General features: G+C 41.6%; 1 protein-coding gene across 10 annotated transcripts in view; it reads left to right on the top strand.

Annotated features, from left to right (window-relative positions):
- Positions 1-24,828, top strand: part of LOC311259134 (epidermal growth factor receptor substrate 15-like 1) — a 100,699-nt gene that overhangs the window by 29,159 nt on the left and 46,712 nt on the right. For 7 of the 10 annotated variants that reach the window (XM_084356032.1, XM_084356025.1, XM_084356026.1 and 4 more), the window contains exons 10-17: positions 2,691-2,848; positions 4,126-4,282; positions 7,220-7,282; positions 8,178-8,263; positions 10,247-10,279; positions 13,905-13,977; positions 16,561-16,722; positions 17,062-17,259. In XM_084356032.1, coding sequence (XP_084212158.1) covers positions 2,691-2,848; positions 4,126-4,282; positions 7,220-7,282; positions 8,178-8,263; positions 10,247-10,279; positions 13,905-13,977; positions 16,561-16,722; positions 17,062-17,259 — 930 coding nt within the window. The remainder of the gene's footprint in view (positions 1-2,690; positions 2,849-4,125; positions 4,283-7,219; positions 7,283-8,177; positions 8,264-10,246; positions 10,280-13,904; positions 13,978-16,560; positions 16,723-17,061; positions 17,260-24,828) is intronic. The other 3 variants (XM_084356029.1, XM_084356033.1, XM_084356030.1) reach the window with 1 other exon arrangement.

Consider the following 24,828-nt stretch of genomic DNA (forward strand, 5'->3'; position numbering starts at 1 on the left):
GTAACTTACTGAAATCAGTGTGTGCTGGCTTTTTATTGAATACATATTGCTGTAGATTACTTTTCATGTCGACATGATTTATTTCTGCTCGTTTGTTGGCCAGCAATGTTGACTATTCACAACAGCAGTTTTGGGCACGTTACTTTTAAAAAGTAATTGGTCATAGTTACTAGTTACTTCTCCCAAAAAGTCAGTTAGTAACTGAATTACTCCACTATAAAAGTAACTAGTTACCAGGGAAAGTAACTATTGCGTTACTCTTTTTTTTTTTTTTTTTTAAGTTTAAATATGTCTAAGAATTTGGATTTTTTTCTAAGTGGGTTTCACAAGCCAGTTGCATAGAGTAGAACTGCATAGCGGGTACCTACACAGAACCTTTAATATTTATTGCACCTCAACAGACCACAACTAGTAGACATACTGTACTTCAAGTATTTTCTTCATCACAAAAATACAAAGTGTAACAATATTAAGTGCTTTTAACTCTCTGTACATACTGTACTTCAAGTATTTTCTTCATCACAAAAATACACAGTGTAACATTATGAAGTGCTTTTAACTCTCTGTACATGCTGTACTGTTTAAGTATTTTCTTAATGATAAAAGTACACAGTTTAAATATGGAGTGCTTTAACTCTCGTTGAGAGATGCTTCATTAGATTAGAGTTGTTTACAACGGACGTGGACAAACACTTTGCTCTGGGACATAATGTACACTTCATATGTACGTTCTTGCCTTTTACCTCAAGGAGATTAAAGCAGTGTCTGTACTTCCACTTTGAAAACGGCAACTTTCCCTCCGGACTCGCCATTGCTGCAGCTTACCTCTGCTAGTTTGTGTGTGTGTGAGGCTGCTGTGTGCGTGTGTGGTTTGTGTCTTAACTGAACACTGCCTCTGATTGGCTTACGAACACTCTACCTTAGCCAATCATCATCACTTATGCGGTTGTCTCGCCCCTCTCAACTCGGCTTTGCAGCTCCTGTGGCTGAGAGCCAAGTCGGATGACAACAGCTTCAACGAGTAGCTTCAGTTTATAACGCACCACATTTAATTGTCGGTAACGGTAACGGCGTTGTAACGATGGAAATAGTTAGTAGTAGTATAGTATAATTAGTTAGATTACCCGTTACTGAAACAAATAACGCCATTAGTAACGCCATTTATTTTAACGCCGTTATTCCCATCACTGCACAACAGTAATGTCTAACGTCGCTCCTGGGGAGGGACTTTGGAGTAGGTGTGGGCGGATCGATCCAAATATCGATAGTATCGATACCAAGGTGAGTATTGGTATCGGATCGATACTAGCGATATTTTTGTTGTAGTTTCTCTTCTACAAGTTCAGCAAATCACTCGTATTTCTTCACAGCGTTTGTGTGAGCGCAGCAGCTAGTCCTTATGCACAGCGATCCTCTCTACCTCTCTCACTCCGCTCACTCAGGTTCACTAGGCCCCTCCTCTCCCCCTCCCCCTCCCCTCCTGCGCTGCCTGCCAGAGCAGAGACAGACTGGCAAGATGGCAGAGAGGAAGAGGAGTGCTGTTTGGAGTTATTTCACAGTTTCAGTCGGAGAAACAGCTACCTGTGATGTATGCAGGAAAGCAATACTTGTATAAGCATTTAAAAGCAGCACACCCAAAAGTTAACGCTGAGCTGCAAAGCAAACGGAGGGAGGAGGAGGAGGGAGATCCCCAAACCCAAACCAGACCCCTGGCACAGAGACAGATGTCACTGACAGAGGCCTTTCAACAAAGACCTCAACAATATCCAGGTAGCAATTTCTAGAAGTGAAAGTTATTTCCAGCATTAATTAATGTTGTTTTTCAAAGTGTAATTGGTGGTCAGAGATGTCATTTTAGCAGAGTGATTAAACTATTCTCATATATTCAGACAGTTGAAACAAATCTTAATTGTTTTACTGGAACTCAAAAGTATATACTTATATTAAGATATATAGCCTACCTCAAACCTGAAGTATGAATATGGCAGAATATAATAACCCTTTTGTGTATCTGTTGAAGGAACATTAGTATTCCTATTTAGGCTACATGCATATTTTCAAGTAAAAATTAATGGCATCGGTATCGTCAATACTGGCCCTGTAATTACTTGGTATCGGATTGATACCAAAATTTCCAGTATCGCCCACCCCTACTTTGGAGGCAGGGCAGGAGTGCAGCAGAGAGGGAGGGGGAGAGATATGAAAGTTGTACTTGTTCAAATTTAATGCTAAGTCCTCTCTCTCCTCAGTGTTACCGATTGCACCTTTTAAGTAGAATGAGGTGTGCTTGTGTTGGAATTCAACAGACACTGGAATGGAATGACTGTCATACATGTAGAGATGCTGATTTCAGAAAAAATTGCAGTGGTCTCTTAATTTTTTCCAGAGCTGTATATATATATATATATATATATATATATATATATATATATATAGATAGTTCTGCCTTCATAAGCTTATGGTTTGAACATTCTTTTTAAGGTTATAATCTTTATGGATTTTTTATTTAATTAATGACATTTTAAAATTGATTTTAATTTTGTATGTGCTGTTTCCCACAAGTAAGATGCTTACCATTTTACAGGGTGGTGCAATGAGTGAAAAAGATATATCACTAGGATGGAATGGTTTTATCTCGTCTGAGTTAAAATGACAGATCGTTACAACATCTTCATCCCTCTCTGTCTCAGCATTCAGTGACCTGGGTGGTCCCAGTCTCAGACCGTGGTCGCTATGACGACATCTTCCTGAAGACAGATGCTGATCTGGATGGTTTTGTCAGCGGACATGAAGTGAAGGACATCTTTATGCAGTCTGGACTGACTCAGAACCTCCTTGCCCATATATGGTAGGGACTCATGCTTTATGCCTTACTGCCTTATGCCTTAATATATGTTGTGTTTTATGTCTTGGCTACCAATTTGTGCTGAGTCAGCATTCATAAAGGGTTATTAATTTTTATGAATGCCTTTATTAAAGGTGTAGTATGCAAGAATTTTAGTTGAAAACATTGAAAAATTAACAAAAATGATCAACAGAATGTAAAGAATTAGCAGTTATGACGTCTGTGTTGTGTTGCAGAGATGTCTACTGAAGTTAGCATGTTAACCAATTAGCCCCAGCCCATCCCAGCCAAGCTAGTTGACTATGTTTCTGGTGTACTTAATTGGGACATCTTACATGGTCATCCAAAGGCTAATGATTTGAAATCCTTTATTTGAAGGTCTCAGAGTCCGCTGCTCTTAATCCAAAACACCTGCTTTCTTCTCCAATGATGATGAATTTATTTCTGCCATAGGTAATATGTGTTTCTGTCCATGAGGACATAAAGGGTGTATTTCATACTGAAATGTAATCCATTAATGCTGATTTCTTTTAGCTGGATGATTATGGAAAACCTTGAGTTGTGCTTCAGTAAGGAACCTTTTTTGTAGCAGATTTTGTTTGCCAAGCTTGGGAGAGAAGGTAGAACATTTTATCATGAAATGAATTGTTTGACCACTGCAGCTGTACTTTTGACTTTACTTAATAAATCCATGAGGATGGGACACTGTATGCGTGACAAGAAAGAAATCAAATCAATTCAAATCAATCAGTTAGTTATAAAATGTGTCTTATTATAAAGTGTTGCCATTATATCTTCCAGTGTGAGAAATGTTTGTCACAGAGAAACCCTGACAGGTATTTCCATGCAAAATGATTGATTTTCAACAGGTCAAATTTAACACCACGTCATCATTTAGGACAAAATGTCACTCATTCCAACAACTGCAACTATCAGCTTGTCAAGTGGCAGTTCTTCAAACAACAGAGACCAGACAATCTATATGTTTTACCAAAGTGGCTAGATTGACTGCTTCCATCTCAGTTCTCCTGCACAGCCTGTCAGAGTGTCCATGTTGCCTTAGGGACATTGTGAAACCCATGTTGTTCTTTATTATCACTCAAAAGGTCAGTGTTGTTTTTTCTTTTTTATGTAATAAAATTGAGTTTTGGGGATGTTTCTGGGAGCAAATCAGTGAAATAGCTAGAATTCAGAAAGGGAACACTGTGCCAAAGTGAAACAACTTTGAACAATCAAGTTTGGATAGGGTTTGATTTCATACTGGGTGTTCTTCCCTGCAGGGCTCTGGCAGACACCAGGCAGATAGGTAAGCTGACCAGGGAGCAGTTTGCCCTCGCCATGCATCTCATCCAGCAGAAGGTCAGCAAAGGCATAGACCCTCCACAGACCCTGACTGCTGACATGATCCCCCCATCTGAGAGAGGCACTCCTGTACCAGTAGGTCCCACCCCACACACACATAGTGCATGTTTATTACAGCTCAGTGATATATACCAATCAGCCACAACATTAAAACCACCGACAGGTGACGTGAATAACATTGATCATCTCATCATATGCGATGTTCTGCTGGGAAACCTTGGGTGCTGGCATTCATGTGAATGCCACTTGACACGCACCACCCATCCAAACACTGTTGTGGACCAAGTGCACCCCCTCATCACAACAACACAACCCGATGGCAGTGGCCCCCCAGCAGGACAATGTGCCCTGACACACCGCAAACACTGCTCAGGAACAGCTCGAAGAACACAATAAAGGGCCCAAAGTGTTGACCGGGACTCCAAATTCCCCAGATCCCAATCTGATTGAGCATCTGTAAGACGTGCTGGAGCAGGTCTGATCCATGGAGGCCCCACCCCCAACATACAGGACCCAGAGGATCCACTATAAAACGCCCTGGTGCCAGACACCACAGGACACCCTCAGAGGTCTCAAGTCCATTTCCTGACAGGTCAGAGCTGTTTTGGCTGCACAAGGGGAACCTTCACAATATTAGGCAGGTGGTCATAATGTTATGCCTGATCGGTGTATCTGTATATGAGTGTATCTCATGGGGTTCAGGAGTGGCTCGTCCACTGATCACATCTCAATTCCTGGCCTCTCCTGTACACATGTTGATGATGGTCAACATGGTCAGGTCAGCTTCTTGAATCATAACTCCCTGCCGTCTGTGTGTCGGTGTGCGTGAACAGGAGATTGCGAGGCAAATTGTAAAGCGCTTCTGGTAAAGTGCAGTAGAAATGTATTTATATGGGCAGATATGGACAGAGCTTGGTTATCTGTTTGGTTAGCATATCTACACTGCTACTGATCAGTTCTTTAAATGTTCTTATTTAAGTTTTAAGTTTGTGTTAATTCTGGCACCCCCTTGTGGAGTTAAGATGATGATGGTGAAACAAAATAACCCTTGTCTTAGTGCCCTACCACCAGGCTACAGAGCAGCTTCTGTCCTTAGTCCATCCTCAGCACTCAGTACGCCAAAAAAAATATTTTTAATAATTAAATTTTACAGCTTGTCCGACCTGGTGACAGGCATTAAGAATAACTGTAACTACTCAGAAATGATCTCCTGCTGATAGTCTTGTTTGCTAATGTAGGTCATATAAGCCTTGTTCAGACTGGCAGTCCAAATCAGATTTTTATGATTTTTTTCTATAAACAACATGAAGTGTGATTTTTGTAAATCAGATCCAACCCACATTTGGAGGTGGTTTGAATGTGATTCAGATTGGATTTCTACCGATGCGTCTGTCTGGATGCTCATATCAGATTTTAGTCTTTTCTAACACACATTGAATCCACCGTGAAGGAAGTGCATCAGAGGGGCTGAGCACATTCAATGTTGGTGTTAGCAGTAGCAACAGTCTGTCAGTCAGGCTGAAATATTGTACATTGCCTGCTCTATTGCTCTAAGTATTTGTTTGGCCTTTTTATGGCTTTATTGATAGGACAGCTCAGAGATGACAGGAAACAGGATGAGAAAGAGGGGGGGTGACATGCAGCAAAGGGCCACGGGTCGGACTCGAACCCCGGGCCGCTGCATCGAGGACACAGCCTCTGCACATGGGACGCCCGCTCTACCAACTGAGCTAATGGGCGCCCCCTGCTCTGCATCTTTACCCCGACATTGTTCGGTTGGATCTCCATTTCCCATTTTTCTCTGTGGGAACGGCGTGTCACTGTGTACGTACCCATGCAGATAGGTGGGTGATATCTGGGTACAAAAGTCCAATATGATCGCTTACATATAAAAGTGTAGACAGTCTGTCTTTAAAGGTCTGATTTTAGAAACAAATCTGATCTGCCAGCAGTCTTGGAGGCATCAGTATTAAGAATAAGAGAATGTTTCATAACCATGTTCCTTGTAGTACTTTAAGATATCCTCAAGATGTCCTCACATATCAGTATCAACATATCGGTTCTAAAATGCCACATTATATGATCTTAGTGATGCACGCTATATATCAGCCAGAAAAATTATCGGCCCGAAAAAGAAGGAAAAGAAGAGGTGCAGTGCACTTTTGCCACACTCATGATGTCAAACTCCTGTAGCTGTGTAGAGCAAGGCTGTGTTGACTAGAAAGCCAAACATGTCATCAAGACATTGAAATTTGTAATAAATGTTTTGCAGGGCTTTAGAGAGGTGGAGAAAAGTCTGTGAAAAAAACCCACCTGAGCCTCTCTTAGTTTCAGCTGTAAATAAACTACAGGTTAGGACCTTCTTTTTTGAGACAAAAATGATCATTTATTTTATCGAATCAGCCATGAAAAGCAGGTAGTTATCGATTATCAGTGTCGGCTGAAAAAATCCAGATGGTGCATCCCTAATCTTTTTTAAATACTACCAGTCCCTGATGATTAGAACAAATGCCACACTCACTCATTATCTGTGTCTCTTCCTTAGAGTTACTAATTAAAGTTACTTCATTAAAGTGTCTTCATTTTTTATGATGGCAGTGTAGGTGATGGCTGTTTCAGATAATGTTATCCACCTCCACTTTAAATCATAGCTGGAACTCCTGGATTTTTGTATTTTCTGTAAAGTTTGATGCTTTCAGTAAAATGAGCTATACAAAGACAGCAAGAGACAAATGACCTCAGGTTTCCTCTTATCATCCTGGGCACCACGCAGATGTTAATGTAACTTTATCCATGTTGTCAGACAGGTTGTATGACCATTAGATGGTATTGTTAACTGTTATCTTCAGTTTAAAGCATGGTATAATATGTATATTAGATAACAAATTACAGTAAAAGAACTACTGATGACTTCTTTCTAATGTGTCTGATACATCTGTTTGGACATGGGATGGAGCTGTGCCTGTTTGTATCATGGTTGTCAGTAACTGAGGGGTTTGTGTTTGGCTGCAGAGTATGTCAGGATACATGACCCCGGTGGGATCAGAGATGGCCGCTCTCTCTGAGATGAGACGAGTAAGTCAATACTTCTTCTTTTCTCTCTCCCCTGCTCTGCTATACATCCTGTTTCTTGATCTCTGCCAATTTCCCAGTCTGTCAAATCTGCTTATTTGCTGGAACAGAACTTGAAAGTGTAACCCCTGTGATTTTGAGGAGGGGTAAATCATGTACTGCCTAAGTGTCTTACTGCTGATGTTTCTACCTCTCCCCTCTCCCTCCTCTCTCAGGCTATAATGTTCAAGTTGTGGGTAGGTAACATGGACCTACAGTGTGTTGCCCTATAAATGCTTTCAGTGTCTGGCTGTTTAGGCTGATTACTGGAAAGCATTTGCAAGACTTTTCTCTCCATTCCAACACAATGCAGTGACATATTCTCACCCTGTCAGCTGTCCGAGGATCAAGGGAAGATTCAAGATCGCTTTGAGCTGGCAATCTTTAAAAATGAGTACATTTAATAAAGCAGCTGCAATGTTATGATAGCAGTTTTTTGTGACCCTGGTATAAATAAGTTCAATAAATCAAATCAATTGCAACAAGTATTCCCATTTAATAAAGGAGCAGCCACCCTCATAAAAACTGTTTTAATGTTCTCAGAGGGGGACTGACTGATCCTGAATCTTTCCTCTCTGTGGCATTTGGTCAGTGGTGGTCACATGTTAGTGACTGACCCAGCCCCCACCTACTGACTCAACCTCTGTGCTGCTCCTCATATTGAGCGCTGGTTTCTCTCCTATCCACTCTTTTCCTCTTCCTCCCTCCTTTTGGCCTGGTCTGCCATGGCTCAGTTGGTATTGTTTCATCATCCCACTTCCTTCAACAAATAAAATTTACTCTGCCAACGTGTTGTCTTCTTTGTCTCCCTCTCTTCCTCTCCTCCTTTATCTCTGTCTACCTGTCTCTCTTGTTACAGGACAGCTCGAGCTCAGTGGGTTCAGGGGAGTTCACTGGCATAAAGGAGTTGGATGACATCAGCCAGGAGATAGCCCAGCTGCAGAGGTAACTAGAATGGCACTCAGTAGAGCACATACCTCCACCAAGGCCCAACAGTTTTTTTCAGTTTTTACTTCTGTCTTGCTGCCTTCAGCCTTTTCTAAAACAAAATCTGTCTTCTTGCTGTGGGGTCATTCCATGCCAACTCAGCCAAAATCCAGGACTTTTTCCAGTTCATGGATTTTCTTGGAAAAAAAATCATGTAAAACGTTTCATGGGACAAAATCCTATAAATAACCCAAAAAACTTTGCCATCAACTATCTCCCATTCCCACAATGTTTATTTCACCTATATAATTTCGTGCTTGTCCCACACATGTGCCTCTGGAAGCAATCGGACTAAAACTTTTGGCTCAGTGGGCTTTTAAATGACAGGAGCGCTGACCAACTGCCACATTAAGTCCCATTAAAACTGAGGGAAAATATCTGTAGGCAGGCAAACACATCCACTTTTCTGAACTGCTCCACTAGACACATTTTTGACAATAAACACACAAAAATGTCACAGTGTGCTCAGTAGACTTTCATATTTTCTACCATATCATCATCAACATGAAAAAAAAAAAAAAAATCTTGTATGTAATGAATGTAATCCATTTAAAAATGAATGTTCCCCACCTTTGATACGTTATGAAATGTATTCATCTTTTCATAGCATTTTTAGTCATTGACTCTTTCCCACTGTTACTCCTTCAGCAACTTCTTAATTATAAATTCAAGCCAACAATGCAGGTTAGCCCCAAGCCAATTATACATTATGAATCCTTCATTCTCACACCACTATTGTGACTCTTCATACTCTTCAGATGTGACTTCAAATATATATGAAGCCACCAGTTCAATTTGGCATCAGCTTTTCAAAAACCTTAAAGTCTTCCACAACATGATTAATATCATTTCACTTTTTACAGCCAGTAATGCAGATCTAGTGTTAGCCTTTCAACAAACCTTAAAATATTCAATTTTTCATATATTCTTGGCATTATTCAAAGTTTTTACTGCCAGCAATGTGCATTTGGTGTCAGCTTTTCATCAGCTAGCATTCACAGCTGCATTTACTTAAGAACTTGTCTTCTCTAGTTAAGATTAATATTTTGTTTGGACACAGACGACAAGATGACATCACCTATATGCAACAGACCAAACCATTACAACATGAATTCGAAAATTTCCAGAGCCCAATGAAAAAAGGTGAAAAGGTATCACACAGACAGAAAAGAAGTCAACACAGCACAAATATCTACTGATGAAATAAAACCACTGAATGTGATACTACAGCCAGTGATAATTAAAAAAAACTAGCAAATTAAAAACAAAATTATAACCAATATAACATCTTTGAAGTTTGTATATTTACACAATGAATATTGTGTAAAATTAAATCAATGAAATTAAAATAATCCTTGGGAAAATCTACCATCAAAATAACTCAAAAAGTGTTTTTTTCAGCTCTGAAGCTATATTTAACTAAATCTGTGGCACTCACCAAAAGGGAGTCTGTTCGGGTAGAGCCACGCTGCACCATGCAGTGGACATGAGGCTAAACACAGCAGGTCTACCTGCTTCTAAACACCTTGATCTAACCATTTTAATAATCTGTTACTTCTTCAGGTCAATTTGATTTGACTGTTATACTGTGTAATCGATCCTGTAGTTTTTAATGTAGAAATCAAACTAACTCCATTAAACCAAGTGGGCCATTGACTGTGGGTATTGGCTCAGAGCGTCAGTCTCTGATGTGAAGATGGCGGAGAGAGTTGCAGCTAACAGCTAACCCTCTGTATCTGCTGTATGGATGGTGTTCCTGATGAAATGCACACTTCATAGGAACCATGCATCAGATAGTCTGAGCTTTACTATTCATCTTGGCTTTGTCTTATCCTCCTGCTTTCCTTCTTCCATTCATCCACCCAGCCAATCCACTCTTACTTTGATGTGTATTTTATCAACTTTTTGTTTGTTCACCACTTATTCTCCATGCTGCCTCAGCACTCTTGCTTTTACCCAGTGGAATACTCTCAGGTAAACACACCAGCTCCTGAATATCTTTGGACTGGCATTCTGTCAAATCTACTGTGACACACACAGATAATCAATGTTTCTATCATAGTGGTTTTTAGAACCCGTTACACATGGAGATTTAATTATTTTTATTATCTTGATGGCCGAGATGAAGATGTAGAGTTTGTTGAAGGAGAGGTTCACAGCCTGTAGATCTACAAGGTGTTATGTAGACATTATACATCACATTTGTGTCGACATGATAGTGTCAGGAACACCTTCAACTCCTTCAGATTTGGCTGAAATATTGACTTGGACTCAAGTATCAAACATCAGAGTTCAGTATGACCTCACAAAACTTACCATAACTCAACAATTCATAATTATGACAACATTTCACAGAAATGTCTAAAAGGATAAACAGATGAAATGATGAAATGTTATATCCAACAGGTCAAAGGCCATGTTCACTGTAACATCATAATGTTTTCTGGCCATTATTCAACATCATAACTCAGAACAGAAGGGCAGGTTGTGACCATATTTCACGTTTGGTCACATACTGAATTGGTGACACTAATCTTTGCTGTCCATCGTCAAACTGCAGTCTATAGAGATGTTCTGTGCTGCTGGGTCACAGATGTGTGTGCAGCATCCATATTTTACAATATGTCGCCTCTTTGTGATGGATCAGCAATAGTCCACCGCAAGATATTTAACTTCAGGTGAATGTCTGATTGGTTTTGTTGAGATCGATCTTCAGGTGAATGTCTGATTGGTTTTGTTTAGATTGATCTTCAGGTGAATGTCTGATTGGTTCTGTTGAGATTGATGTTCAGGTGACTGTCTGATTGGTTCTGTTGAGATTGATGTTCAGGTGAATGTCTGATTGGTTCTGTGAGATTGATCTTCAGGTGAATGTCTGATTGGTTTTGTTGAGATTGATCTTCAGGTGAATGTCTGATTGGTTCCGTTGAGATTGATCTTCAGGTGAATGTCTGATTGGTTCTGTTGAGATTGACCTTCAGGTGACTGTCTGATTGGTTCTGTTGAGATTGGTCGTTATGATAATGATAGTGGTCGTTGCACCATGTGATGAAGCTCTCTATCAGTCCTCTGTCCTCCTCTGTTAAATAGTGTAGGTGAAGACAGCATGTTTTTACTTGGACATTAGTCACTGGACACATACATGTTAATAGAGTGATAACCTAGAGAATTACATGTAAAATCTTGTATTAAATTCTTTGTAAGTACTCACTACATATACAGTATGACGTGAGTCTGGACAGACATGAGTATAGGGCAAGCGGTTACAGATAATGGATGGACAGCAGGGGTAGACAATAAGGGAAATTGTAACCACTGGCCCAGGAATCGATCCCCATAATAACGAAAAAGAACAATTTGATTTAATAACATTTATTTTAATACTGCAGTACTGAGGTCAAAAAGTGCAAATACATAAATCAAAAGTGCAAACAGTGCTGCATTACTCAAGCACAATCAGTTCTTCCTCCATCTCCTCCTCAGTTGGTTGATTTTTGCGCCCCCTCCATGTTACAGGGCGTTTTACTTGACATGTGCTAAAAAAAAAAAGATAAGATTTACAGCCTCACCCCACACCATGTTCTCTAATGCAGACGTCAAGTTTAAATATTTGACCAACAGTGTTTTACAGGAGGATGATCTGAACAGCTGTTCTATTCACACTTAAAATGTTTTTTGTCTTTTCAATGTAATTTTCAATCTATGAAATCAATCTGTGCCCTTTTTTTTGCCAAGCTTCTCTCAAGTTTTACTCTTTCAAATAATCAACCATCTACAGAACTTTTCAGTATGCTATTTTTCTACTTCTTCTCATCATCATTATCATTAATTATTATTATTAATAATATTGTTTAAAGTGAGCCTCTTATCGTTTAACAGAAAAATACATCATACAAACAGCAACTTTTGCAGCCTTGTCAGTCTGATGGCAAGTTATCACCTTTCTGTCATCACTAACATACTGTTAATAATCAAAGAAGCTCTGAGGCTTTGTTCTATATGTTATAATACAAGATTTCAGCATTGAGCTACAATCAGGCAACATTCATGATTTTGCACAGTCAAACTAACCAAAAACTTGTTATTGATCATCATTAACCATGGTAACTCACGGTGCCAGAGGGGAGGGAGAGACGCTGAATGAAGCCATTTACACAGATACACTGCAGACAAAGTCCAGACTATAGTTGTTATTTCACACATGAAGCACACAACAGGAGACTCTCTGTGTCAGACGAGTTCTCACGTGCTGACTAAACTCAATTGATAACGTAGCAGCGCGACGAGTCCTTGCTAGCTAAGCAGCTAAACTTTAGCGCCGCTCCGTGTTGAGATCCCGCCCTGTGTGGGTCACTACACTGTCATTGGTCAGGCGAGCACACGCTGTTAAAGATATAATTGGCTGTAGAGTGTGACAATCTGTCAATAAAAATCAGCCGACAGTTCTCCGATCTACATTGATTTCACAAGTCGCCTCTGTTAAGTTTGAATGACGGAAATCCGTCGTAGCGACGGAGAACTTTAATCCATGCTGGCCCCACCGGGCCAGTGCTTGGAGCGTTCTGGTGGCCCTGATGGTTTTAAAAGTACGTCCGGGCCACCGGGCCATTTATATTGTCGACCCCTTGACAGACATGGATGTAAACTGCATCTTGACTGGTGAGGCATACAAACACAAGGCGCTAATTCTAGATCAAGTCAGTCTTAAAACAACAGTCAGGTGTCTGTATGGATATTGAAATATTCCTCCTTTTCATACTGGCCATTAAAAGATCACCTGTTTATATACTTTCAGTTACAGTGAATGAATTGTTTAACACAGACTGCTCAAGACTCAAATTAGCTTCAAGGACATCATCGTGATCATGAGGACATCATCACTTAATTAAAACTACTCTCTTCAGGGCCAGTATGACGAGGAGTAACGATTACATCAAGCTAATCTCTTTCAATGTTCATATGGGCATCTGACTATTGTTATAGGACCTAGCCTTTAAGCAGTCTGACACCCAGTGGTCAGAATGACTTTGGTGGAATCAAATGCTGTTTGTTACAAGAGACTTGATAATAGAAGTGTGCATTCAGAAACTGCCATCTGATCAAGTTGTTAGCACACCGTGTTAGCTTGTTCCCAAACATTAAAACTCTTATTTGTCACAGTCTGTCACACACTTTCTTCTCCCACTGATTTCTGCACAGATCTATAAAAGGGAGAAAATAATAACAGGCTTTAAGAGATGTGCACAATTGTTTTAAAAGACCTTTTCAATTACACCATCAATTAACTAATTTAATAATGTGATTAGTGATTCATTATTAATAATGTAGAAAGGTGTACTCTTTTGTTTATCAGGTCACTCACAGCAGTTCCTGTCCTTCTGTTCCCGAGCAGTGGAACGTGGAGCGTGCAGTGATCTTTCTTTGTGACGTTGTGGATTTGATAGAATTCCAGTCCAGTGTCTTGTTACTCTGACATGTTGATGTGCACACACAGCAGAGGGTTGGTAGTTTGGCATTATCATTCTTGTCTCCAAGCATAATTGTGGCATCTGTCGGTGTGCACCCTTGTGCATTTGGTGTGTGTGTGTGTGTGTGTTAGGGAGAAGTACACTCTGGAGCAGGACATCAGGGACACAGAGGAGGCCATCAGACATAAGAGTGCAGAGGTGCAGGTGAGGACTCCTTGTTCACTTGTCAGTCAGCTGTAGTATGAACACTTAGCATGGTTTAATGTGGACTCCTTTCATTTCAGTTCAGTCATTACACAAAGATCAGAGAAACCATAGTCAATGCTCCTTGCCTTACATGTACCAACATAACATAAACTGGCCGCGTTTCCCAGATTCGTTAAGAAGCTCTTAAGTGCTAAGATCTTCTTAGGAGCGCTCTTAAGAACGCTGTGAAAGAAGGATGTGTTTCCCAGAGTCGCTCTTAGCTTAAGAAGATCTTTCACTAAGAAGGAAATGTAAGATCGAGCTGACCCACTCTTAACAGCCTTCTTAGCGACCAAATGCTCAGTGATCAAGCGCGTCAGGGAAATTTATATCCTCCACTTTGCGAAATAATAAAACAATGCTCAGTGTTGAAATGCGCTCATAGCTGCGGACCACTGGCGCAAGAAAAACAAATAAGAAAATGGTAGATGAAAAAAAACCTTTTTATTGAATTACACGTTTAACTTTTCCGCAACATCTGCATATATGAGTTTATAGTACTACACATAAAAAAAACAACAACCCTGTGGCATTTCACAGATATCAAGGGAACAGATGTATTAAACTCAGCTGAACCTCATCCAGAGAGGCTTCCCCTGCTACTCTGCGTTGCCAAAGTCCGCGCGTGTGAGAAACCATGGCTGCAATACAGCACATTCTCCCTGCGAACCAACAGCGTCGCCGTGCGCGAAGCCAGACGGTTTACATAAATGCATACGTGCGTCAGCACTTCTCCCCACTGGACGTGCTGTCAGACCGGGCTGTCCAGGCAAAGTACCGGCTGCCCCGTGCGGAGATCCAACGGCCGTTGGATCTCTTTGCCTGGACAGCCCGGTCTGACAGCGCGCGCACACACACACGCACTTATGCGCTGATAAAGAGGTGGGTGATCGATCTGCCTGGCATCGATTGATTCAGCACAGCAGCAGCGCGGTGGACAGCTCCCACTAAGAGCTTCTTCAGAAGCTTCTTTGGCTTGATCTTAAGGTTCTCCTAAGAAGGCAGTTAAGAACGCATCTGGGAAACACCCGTATCTTAGCGCTCCTTCTTAGCCGAACCCTTCTTAAGAGCCTTCTTAAGTCCTTAAGAACGATCGAATCTGGGAAACGCGGCCACTGTGTGTATATATCGAGCCAGTGGCTGCAGTGTGTATGTAATTAGGGGTGTCACAATTGTCCAAATTCATGATTTGATTTTTGATTAAAATTTTTTAAACAGATCACTGGTTTATGTCCTGATAACTGTCATTTACATTCTAAACCAGGCATGTCCCAACTATTCCACAAAGGGCCGTGTGCTTGCAGGTTTTCTTTCCAACCAAACAGAAGCACACCCGACCTGACTCATGTAATCAGCTGATCTCAGTCTTCAGACAGCTGATTGGTCAAAGTGTGTGCTCTTGGGTGGTTGGAACGAAAACCTGCAGCCACACGGCCCTTTGTGGAATAGTTGGGACATGCCTGTTCTAAACTCTTCTTTACAAAGATATTCTACAGCTTGACTTTATTCTGGTGTCTCTATGCAGATTAGGGTTACCGTAAAAAAAAAAGAAGTAGACTTCAAGTTCAGTTTAATTATGATTCCACTATCAATATATCAATGCCTAGTAGTATATTACCTACTTCTATATGTGTCCTACTTCAATACTTCTTGGGAGTGAATTGGCCCACTTTTTAGATTATAAATGTATACTTTAAGTTTTCTTTAGGTGTAAGATTAGCAAACTTTGAGAACACAACTAGTCAACAGCCCAGTTCAAAACATAACCAACAAACACACAGTATGATTACAGTCTTTAACATTAGAAGCTTTCTGCATAAAGCAAGAATACTTTATTATACTTAAGTATATGTCGATCAAAGATTTAGTATAAATATAATGTATGAAATGCCAATAAACTTAGACTTGCATACCTGTCAGTATAAACCAAGTATACTGTAGTATAACGTTGGAAAGTTTTTCTCTGATAAGTACATAAAAAGTAAACTGAAATCATACTCTTTTACTTTTAAAAGAAGTATGCTAATAGCACACTGGACTGAACGTCTTATCATAACAGGAGCAGGTTCAAATAATATCTACCAAAATAAAGATTGAAATTTAGTTTGTTAGAAAGTTCAGTTTCACAAAACTCTTCACAAACCAATCAATAAAGGATCTCTGAAAAAGAAAATAAACCAACATCTCTGACACTGTCAGTTTCCTCCCGTACCAGTCAGCTGATCGTCTTCATCACACAAGAGAAGTGTCTGAGTTATGGGTGACACTAAGCTAGCTGCAGGCTAATGCTAAGCTAGCTGTGCCAGCTTTAAGTGTTTTTTTTCTTTGGATGAAAGGAGGTGGAGGTCGAGAGAAAATATATTCAGGGAGAACCCCTGATCCTGCTTTTAATTTCGATGTTTGAAACAGAAAGCTCATTTCAGTAAATTTTTCATTGGAATGGAAGTTGTGACACTCCTGGGTGTACTGCACTAAACCGCTTGGATTTATCTGACCACTTGATTTCTTATGTGGTTGACACCTGAATTTGGCACATGGCAGGAGATGCAGAATGACCTCGACAGAGAGACAGCCAGCCTGCAGGAGTTGGAGGCTCAGAAACAAGACGCCCAGGAGCGCCTGGACGAGATGGACCAGCAGAAACATAAATTAGAGGACATGCTGAATGAAGTCCGGATGAAGTGCCAGGAAGAGTCTCAGATGGTGAGGAAGAGCTCTTGGGGACACAGGGGAAACTAAAAACAAGGCAGAAAGTTTCCACCTCTGTGAGGTGTTGTAAGAACTTTGTCACTGTATCATAAATAGTGACAATACATTGATGGAATGTGTTTATTGTTAATGTTGTTAATTGTTAAATGCCATAATTGCCACGAGGCAACAAAGAGGGTGTCAAAGGGAGGAAAGTAAAGTGGGCTCTGAAATTTAGCGCCTGCTTTTTTGTGGCACGTGGTGGCAGTATATGGCTTCAAGAAATGACCAGCTAGTGCAGAATTAATTTTAAAGCAGGCGCTCATTTTAGAGCCCACCTTCCTCTGCCTCCAGATCTCAACCCTCCAGAGTCAGATCCACTCCCAGGAGTCAGACCTGCAGAGCCAGGAGGAGGAGCTGAGCCGGGCAAAGGCTGACCTGGGCCGACTGCAGCAGGAGGAGAACCAGCTGGAGCAGAGCCTGGCTGCTGGCAAGATCCAACTGGAGACCATCATCAAGTCTCTGAAGGCCACGCAGGATGAGATCAACCAGGTAAAAAACAGTAGGGTCAACACAAGTATGAACAGGGGGCACCATTGCACAAATCTACAATTTATTACCACTGAAGACAGTATGTGGCCCCCTGCACCACTAGAGGAACTAGAACACAACATGAAGCTGTGTGTGTGTTTGTAGTTTTCATTTAGCCTCTGCTGCTGTGGTTTGTTTCCTACCTGCCACTCATCTCACTCACACATTTAACCACCAACTACTACATAGCCTGGCATTAGGCGGACACCACACATGTGCATGATACATGATGTAGTCTCCATTCTCTCCATAATATCCAATATGTTAAGGCCTGAGACAATTATATTCTCCTGAATGGAACGACCACATGATGGTGCTGTGCTCTGCTTCCCGCTCCAGTCGGAAGGTCACATGGAGAGTTGATCATTTCCTCTGTCATTATATACAGTCTCACTGCTTCTAGTCGGTTTGATTTTTATGACATACTCCCCCTGGCCCTTTTTATGATTCATCAAAGCCCACCAAAGATTTGACACCTGGGGGTGTTCTAGCAGCTCAGAGTGTCATGTACCAAAAACATCATAGAAATGAATCCTTGTCTTACCTTAAATTTAAAGCAACACTAGGTAGTTTTTCGACCTTAAAAATAATGTTTCTGAACTCAGTTAAGTGGTAGAAAAACGGTTAATAGAATGAATGGTGACATCTCTGCAGCCTGAGGGGGGTCGCACCAGCAGAAACCACTCTGAGTCTGGGCTCGTCTGTTATCAACATCCGGGGTCAAACTAGCAGTAGCAGCTACAAGTAAACAAGCCGGGCTGTCGCGGGTGCGCGCGCAGCTCAGAGATGACATGGTCAGAGGTAGTAGGTCAACCTACAGACCCCGGATGTTGACAATAGACAAGCCCGGACTCAGAGGGGAATAGCACTAGCGTATCATGACAAAATATTGGTGAAATTAACTAGTTTCGTGGCAGATAATGTGTTATATAGAGGCTGTGTGTCGGTTAGGGCTGCCACGATTAGTCGACTAGTCACGATTACGTCGACTATTAAAATCGTCGACAACTAATTTAATAGTCGACACGTCGTTTTTTTTTTTTTTAACTTTGTTTTCTCTCTCAAAACTGCTGCGGCACCTTCCACTGTCGCGTCTGCCTTTCTGTCCTTGACACACATGCGCAGTAGTGGTAATCTGGGTCAGCCGTGGTGTCACCTGAAGTTATACCAGACGGGCTCTCTGGTATCATGGCTACCCGGCGGCAACGGAGCTCAAAAGTGTGGGAGCATTTTAAGAAAACAAAAGAATAAAGTGTGCAATGCAATATCTGCAAGACAGAACTTGCCTTTCACGGCAGCACAAGTGTGATGCACGAGCTCCTGAAAAGGAAGCACGTTGTTGCTGACAACGACGATGAAGAGGAACCGTCGTCTCGTTAAGCTAACTGGCTAGTTAGCGGCTAACATTAGCGTAAACAGAGAGCTAACTTACTACTTACTCATATTGATAGCTGTAAACGTTAACATTAGCGATGACGATTTGATTCATTAGACTTAAGAACAAGAGCCTTGTGCAGTTTGGGATTATATAGAGTCAGAGTGTAGTAAAGTTGAATACAGTTGTGAGCACTGAGCACAAAATGCACTGTTGTTATATTCAGGGATGCAAACAGCGCGCCGAAAAGCGCAACTCGCTTTTTTCGTGGCCAATTAGGAGACTTGTGTGAATCGTTCAGATCCGAAGACTTTTTGTTTGGGGGGGTGCGTCTCAGCTCGGGTCAGTAAAATGAACAGGCTGACAGTGACAATCACGTGAAACTGAGGCGAACTCATTCATGGTTGCCTCTGATTATACTGATAATAGCCTACCTATTAGTTTCCAATGTAGACGCGCGACATGTGCGCTCACAACCCAAAGCGGCGTGTAGCCGCGTGCATTCGGTGCGACGGCGACGGCGTTTTTCCCCCCGTGCATGTCCGTGGAGCTGTTTCCCACGGAGCTCTGCCCCGTTTCAAAGGTGAAGGAAGCCCTAAGTGGAAAGACGTTGCCTCCGCGATGCAGAATGTGTTTTATAGAAGAGAAACACACATTTCAGGACCGCTGACTTGTATCATCAAAACAGACACATGTAAACACAGAAAGCTGAAAATCACTGGACATGTCTGTTGGGACTATACAAATCAACAGTGTAAAGTAGAGCTGTCAAGATGTATGCAGTAGTTAATTATTGCATATCCTACTGTACCTATCACTCCTATTGTTTCTGATGTACAGGTGCATTAGAATGTCAAGGGAGAGTTTATTAAGGCCTATGTCACTAGTAGTTAGCATATACCTTAAACACTTCAAGCTGAAAGCTAATGATTGTTATATAAGAGCAGCTGCATGCTGGTGCGATAAACTGTATGTTATACATTCAATTTACGTATGATCCGATTAGTCGACTAATCGAAAAAATAGTCGGTGATTAGTCGACTATCAAAATAATCGTTTGTGGCAGCCCTAGTGTCGGTGCCCCATCACTCGCATTATATGGATATATCGGTGCTACACTGGATCTAATTTCGTCCGAACGATGCCAAATGACACCAAAGTTATCTGGGTGAGTAAATGATCATATATTTTGCTAGAAATAAGGTCAAGGTTGTAAAAAACGGTAGTTATCCTTTAAGGATACATATAAAAATACACAATTCACATTCAGATAAAGCACCATCTGATTACAGTATGTGACATCTTATCCCACCAGTGCATCATGTCATTAAAATGTATAACCTAATTACCTTCCGTGCTGTTTCCTTCATTTCTGAAATCACCCTGGTCGTGATGTCTTGGACTGTTTCGCTGCTGATGTAGCTGACCTTGAACCTGGGGTCCATGAACGATGCAGTGTCCAGAAGTTCCTGTGTTGCTGGGTCATCATACTTTGTATTCATGTAATCCAGGATTCTCACTTTAATGGTCTTTGTTAAATCGGTGTCATCTTCCTTTTCGGCAAGAACTGATGTCTTCAAGAGATGAAGGACTGGTTTCACATACGAAACACTCACATAGCTTTCCCCGGAAAGAGCATCAGTAAATTCTTGCAAAGGGTGTAATGCCAGGTTTGCAGACTCAAGTACATCTAGGTCCTGCCAGGAGGGAACCAGATGCCTTGTTTTTCGGTCTGCCGAGAGGACATCACATATGACCCGCCGCTGCTCCAACACCCTCTCCATCATTTTTTGCCTCGAACCCCACCTGGTTGAGCATTCTGTGATGAGTGAGTGCTCTGGGAGGTTGTGCTCCTGTTGTGCTTCTTTCAGCGCCATCTTCTGCTTCCAGCTGTGGAAGAAATGTCCCACCAATTTTTTGCAAAGCCCAGCAACACAGGCAATGCGGCTAACGTAGTCCACACGTGACGTTTTCTCCGGTGTGTTCTCCGGGGAAGTAGGCTGTCTGTAGACACCGCATTTTTAGTTCGAAGTCTTGGTCCAGAAAGTGTACACTGAGGCTGATGTATGGCTCTGTTGTTCGACTGGACCGAAGATTTGTGGTACAGGCGTAGTGTTCTACTTGACCCAGTTCTGATAACACTGTCTCCCTGCATGTGTCGTACATTTTTGGAATAGCGACTTGGCTAAAATAATTCCGTGATGGAATCTGGTATCTTCAGTTAAATTTTTTTTACCAAACTCGCAAAACCATCTTTGGTCACTGTGTTAACAGGTATCATCTCATCTCATCTTTTCCTGTTTGGGTCGCGGGGTGTTGCCGCTTTATCCCCCCCTCTCGGGGGGTTGCGGGGCTCCTGGGGCCTAATCCAGTACTCAAGGGGTGAAGGCCAGGGTTACACCCCTGGATGAGTCGCCAGCTCATCGCAGGGCCCGCTGATGGCAGAGGCTGCCTCGCAAGGTGCCAACTGCACATCAGGAGCAATTTCGGGGTTCAGCATCTTGCTCAAGGATGCTTCGGCATGTGGCTCAGTTCCGCCCAGGGGAGCCGGGGTTCGAACCAGCGACCTTCTGGTGACCAGCGACCAGAAGGTCGCTGGTCACCTGAAGGCCGCTGGTCACCTGCTCTACCCACTGAGCTACAGCCGCCCCTAAACAGGTATCATGTCCTTAGCCAAATAGCGAGTTATGGCGTTTGTTATTTCTCTGTGGCGTTTGGACGTTTTATCATAAGGAGTCACACTGGCAAAACTCTGAGAAATTGACTTGTTGCAATGATGGCAAGGTTTTAGATTTGCTGCTACTAGACGTTTGTGGTGTTGTGGTTTGGCTAACGTTAGTTTTGAATTGTCTGTGTAGGTCTTTATGGTCGTATTGCAGGTGGTGATGGAGGTTGGTTGTGTTTCCTCTAGAAGTTGCAACAACTGCTCGGCATGTTTCACGCAGTATCTGTGTTTGTAACACGTCGTCTCTCCTGAATCCAAAATAAGTCCATATAGCAGAAGTGCTGTTTCTTTTCACCACAAGGTCTTCATTGACCACATTTTCATTGCTTTTTTCTCCTCCCTCAGCCATCATAACCTGGCAATCACCACCAAACTGATGCCGATTAATTTTGTCAGGGTAGCTAACGGCTAGCTGGGGCTTCATCTGATTAGCCCTTGTATCCAGGGCTCCATCTAATAGGCTAAATGTTGGCATGCTCACGGTGCATGCATGGCGCGTGTAAACAAAATGATTTTTCTTATTCATCGCGTGTCAGGCAGTCTTTTGTGATGTGTTTATTGCACATGTTCATATTGCGATGACGATGAAAATTTGATTTATCAGGCAGCCGTACTTCAAACCAACCAGCACGCTGAGGCCGAAACTTGTCCATCCTGAGGACAAAACACCCAGGCATAAACAGAGTAATGTTGTTTATGCTGTTCAATGCAGCCAGGACTGCACAGATTTGTACATTGGGGAGACAAAACAACCTCTCCATAAACAAATGGCAAAACACAGGAGGGCCAACTCCTCAGGTCAAGACTCTGCTGTCCACTTATATCTGAAGGAGAAAAATCATTTCTTTGAGGACAACAATGTAAACATCTTGGTCAGAGAAGACAGATGGTTTGAAAGAGGAGTAAAAGAATCCATCTATGTCTAAATAAAATTGTAAATGTCTGCTCTAAAATCATAGGTACACAAATGACAGATCTAAACTCTCTTTGGGAGAGACGTGTCCGTAAAAAGGCAAAAGGCATATTAATCAGGAACACACCCTTCACAAAGAATTTGTGCTGATGCCATCAGGACGGTGATATAAGCAGCCTCTTGGGAAGACCTGTCGGTATTCCAGGTCATTTGTGCCTTCATCCATTCGGCTGCTAAATGCAGAGAACTGAGCCAGAAATGTGTGCAATGATCTGTTCTGTTTTATTTATTATAATATGTCCATGTATGTATGATTTATGTTTTAAGCAATAGGCGTTGTTTGAGTATATCGTCCGAGGGCGAGTGGCTATACCTCATATCCAGTTTAAGAATATCATCTGTCAGCTGCTTAAGGCGCTTGGTGTTGGCTTTCTTCCGCATTGCACAGTAAGAGATAACCTGTCCCCTTAAGTATGCCTTCAGCGATTCCCACACTGTGGAGAATGACATTCCCGGTGTCTGATTGTGGGCGAGAAATAATTTAATTTCTGCGTTAATAAAATTTACAAAAGTATCTTCTGAGAGAAGTAGCGGGTTAAGTCTCCATGGACGATAGCTGGAATCTGCACTGGGAATGCGTAACTTCATATTCAAGGGAGCATGGTCAGAAATAACTATAGACTGATATTCACAGGCAGTTACCATTGGAAGGAGTTTCTTGTCAATAAAGAAATAATCTATCCGTGAAAACGTTTTGTGGACTGGGGAAAAAAAGGAATAGCCCCTAGATGTAGGGTTGAGGAAACGCCAGACATCAGCTACACCATAAGCCTGAAGAAAAAGCTGAATCGTTTGTGCTGACTTTGATTCGGATGAAGTTTTAGAGGAGCTACGGTCTAAATTTGGGGAAAGTACACAATTTGTATCCCCACCTAGAATGAGGTGATGTGAATCCATGTTAGGGATTCGAGAGAAGGTGTTCGTGAAAAAGGTATGATCATCCCAATTAGGGGCATAAATGTTAGCTAAAATAACTGGGAGTCCATACAGTCGACCCACTACAATAATATATCGCCCCAAAGGGTCTGATACAGTGCCAGACATTACAAAAGGAATATTCTTACTAATTAGGATTGCTGCTCCCCTTGCTTTAGAACCAAAGTTGGAGTGATATGCTTGTCCTATCCATCCACCTCTCAATCTGTGTTGGTCAACAGTGCGGAGATGAGTCTCCTGGAGGAATGCAATATCAGCTTTAAGATGACTAACTACGTTTAACAGGATGGTTCAGAGACTTCACATTCCAACTTACAAAGTTAACTATGCACCCTGAAATCATTCCTAAATTACTTGAATTAGCCATTAGGAGTCATGATGGTCAATATTCTGCAAGTACATCCCAAAACCTCAACAAGACAGAGTTTAAAACATGGAAGATTGTCAAAAATACAACCAAATAAAATAGGTCTGGTAGGTTCCCAACCCCTGCCACCTGACTGAACACGGCGGCTGCAATACCCTTCGTAAACACAACCACACATTAAGTGATGGTAATGGGGAACAACTTAGTGTCAAGTAGGCTGGCCCCTGCCCAACCTTGTACTCGTTGGAGTAAAAGCGCAGCAAGTCTTTAAACGACTATTAGTGCATATGGAGCAATATCTTTAGTAATAAAATAAAAATTAAATAGATAAGAGTAAGTAATTAAGAAAAAGAAAGAGAAAAAAAAAATACACACATATATACATATATATATATATATATATATATATATATATATACACATATACCTTCCCTCCCTTAAAAAATGTAAATGATAAATAAATAAACATCTCTAGGCATGTACCAATATACATATATCTGAACAAAAATATCCACAGGTGCCACTTAACTGAGGGATCATCTGTATATTGATCTTTAAGTCAAAGAAAATAACCAAATAACAAACCAAGTTTGGGTGTGAGAGCCATGACATGTAATACACTGGCAAATGATCTTGCCAACTCATTCATTTTTAAGCAATCGGTGTGGGATTACATGTATAAGCACATATGTAAATGAAAATTAACATTGACAAAAATGTGTACTCACCCCGTAGTATAAGAGAACGATGGTGTATTGTGTCATTTAAGAATATACAAGTAGAGAAGTAAGTAAGTAAATGATCTTTAAAGTGGGATTATCAAACCGTCCACACTCTAGTATCCATCCAAAAGAAAGGAGGTGAGAACAAAACCTCACTGCTTTCACTTTGCAACTTCCGCTTCCGGGATAATAGTCTTAGCATAGGCCATCGCCTTCTCCGGGTCCAGGAAGTCTTTGTTATCTCCGTTGTAGGAGATGCGGAGTCGAGCTGGGAACATAATCCCATAGCGGATCTCCTGTCGACCTCGGAGTAGGTTCCTGACGTTGTTGAACGCAGCCCGGGCCTTAGCGACACTCGCGGTGTAGTCTGGAAATATAGCCACTGGGTCTCCCTTGTACCGGAGTGGGCCTCCCTCTCTGGCTCGGCGCAGT

This window comes from Pagrus pagrus (assembly GCF_965226575.1).
Source record: "Pagrus pagrus genome assembly, chromosome: 6".
In the NCBI taxonomy this organism is placed as follows: domain Eukaryota; kingdom Metazoa; phylum Chordata; class Actinopteri; order Spariformes; family Sparidae; genus Pagrus; species Pagrus pagrus.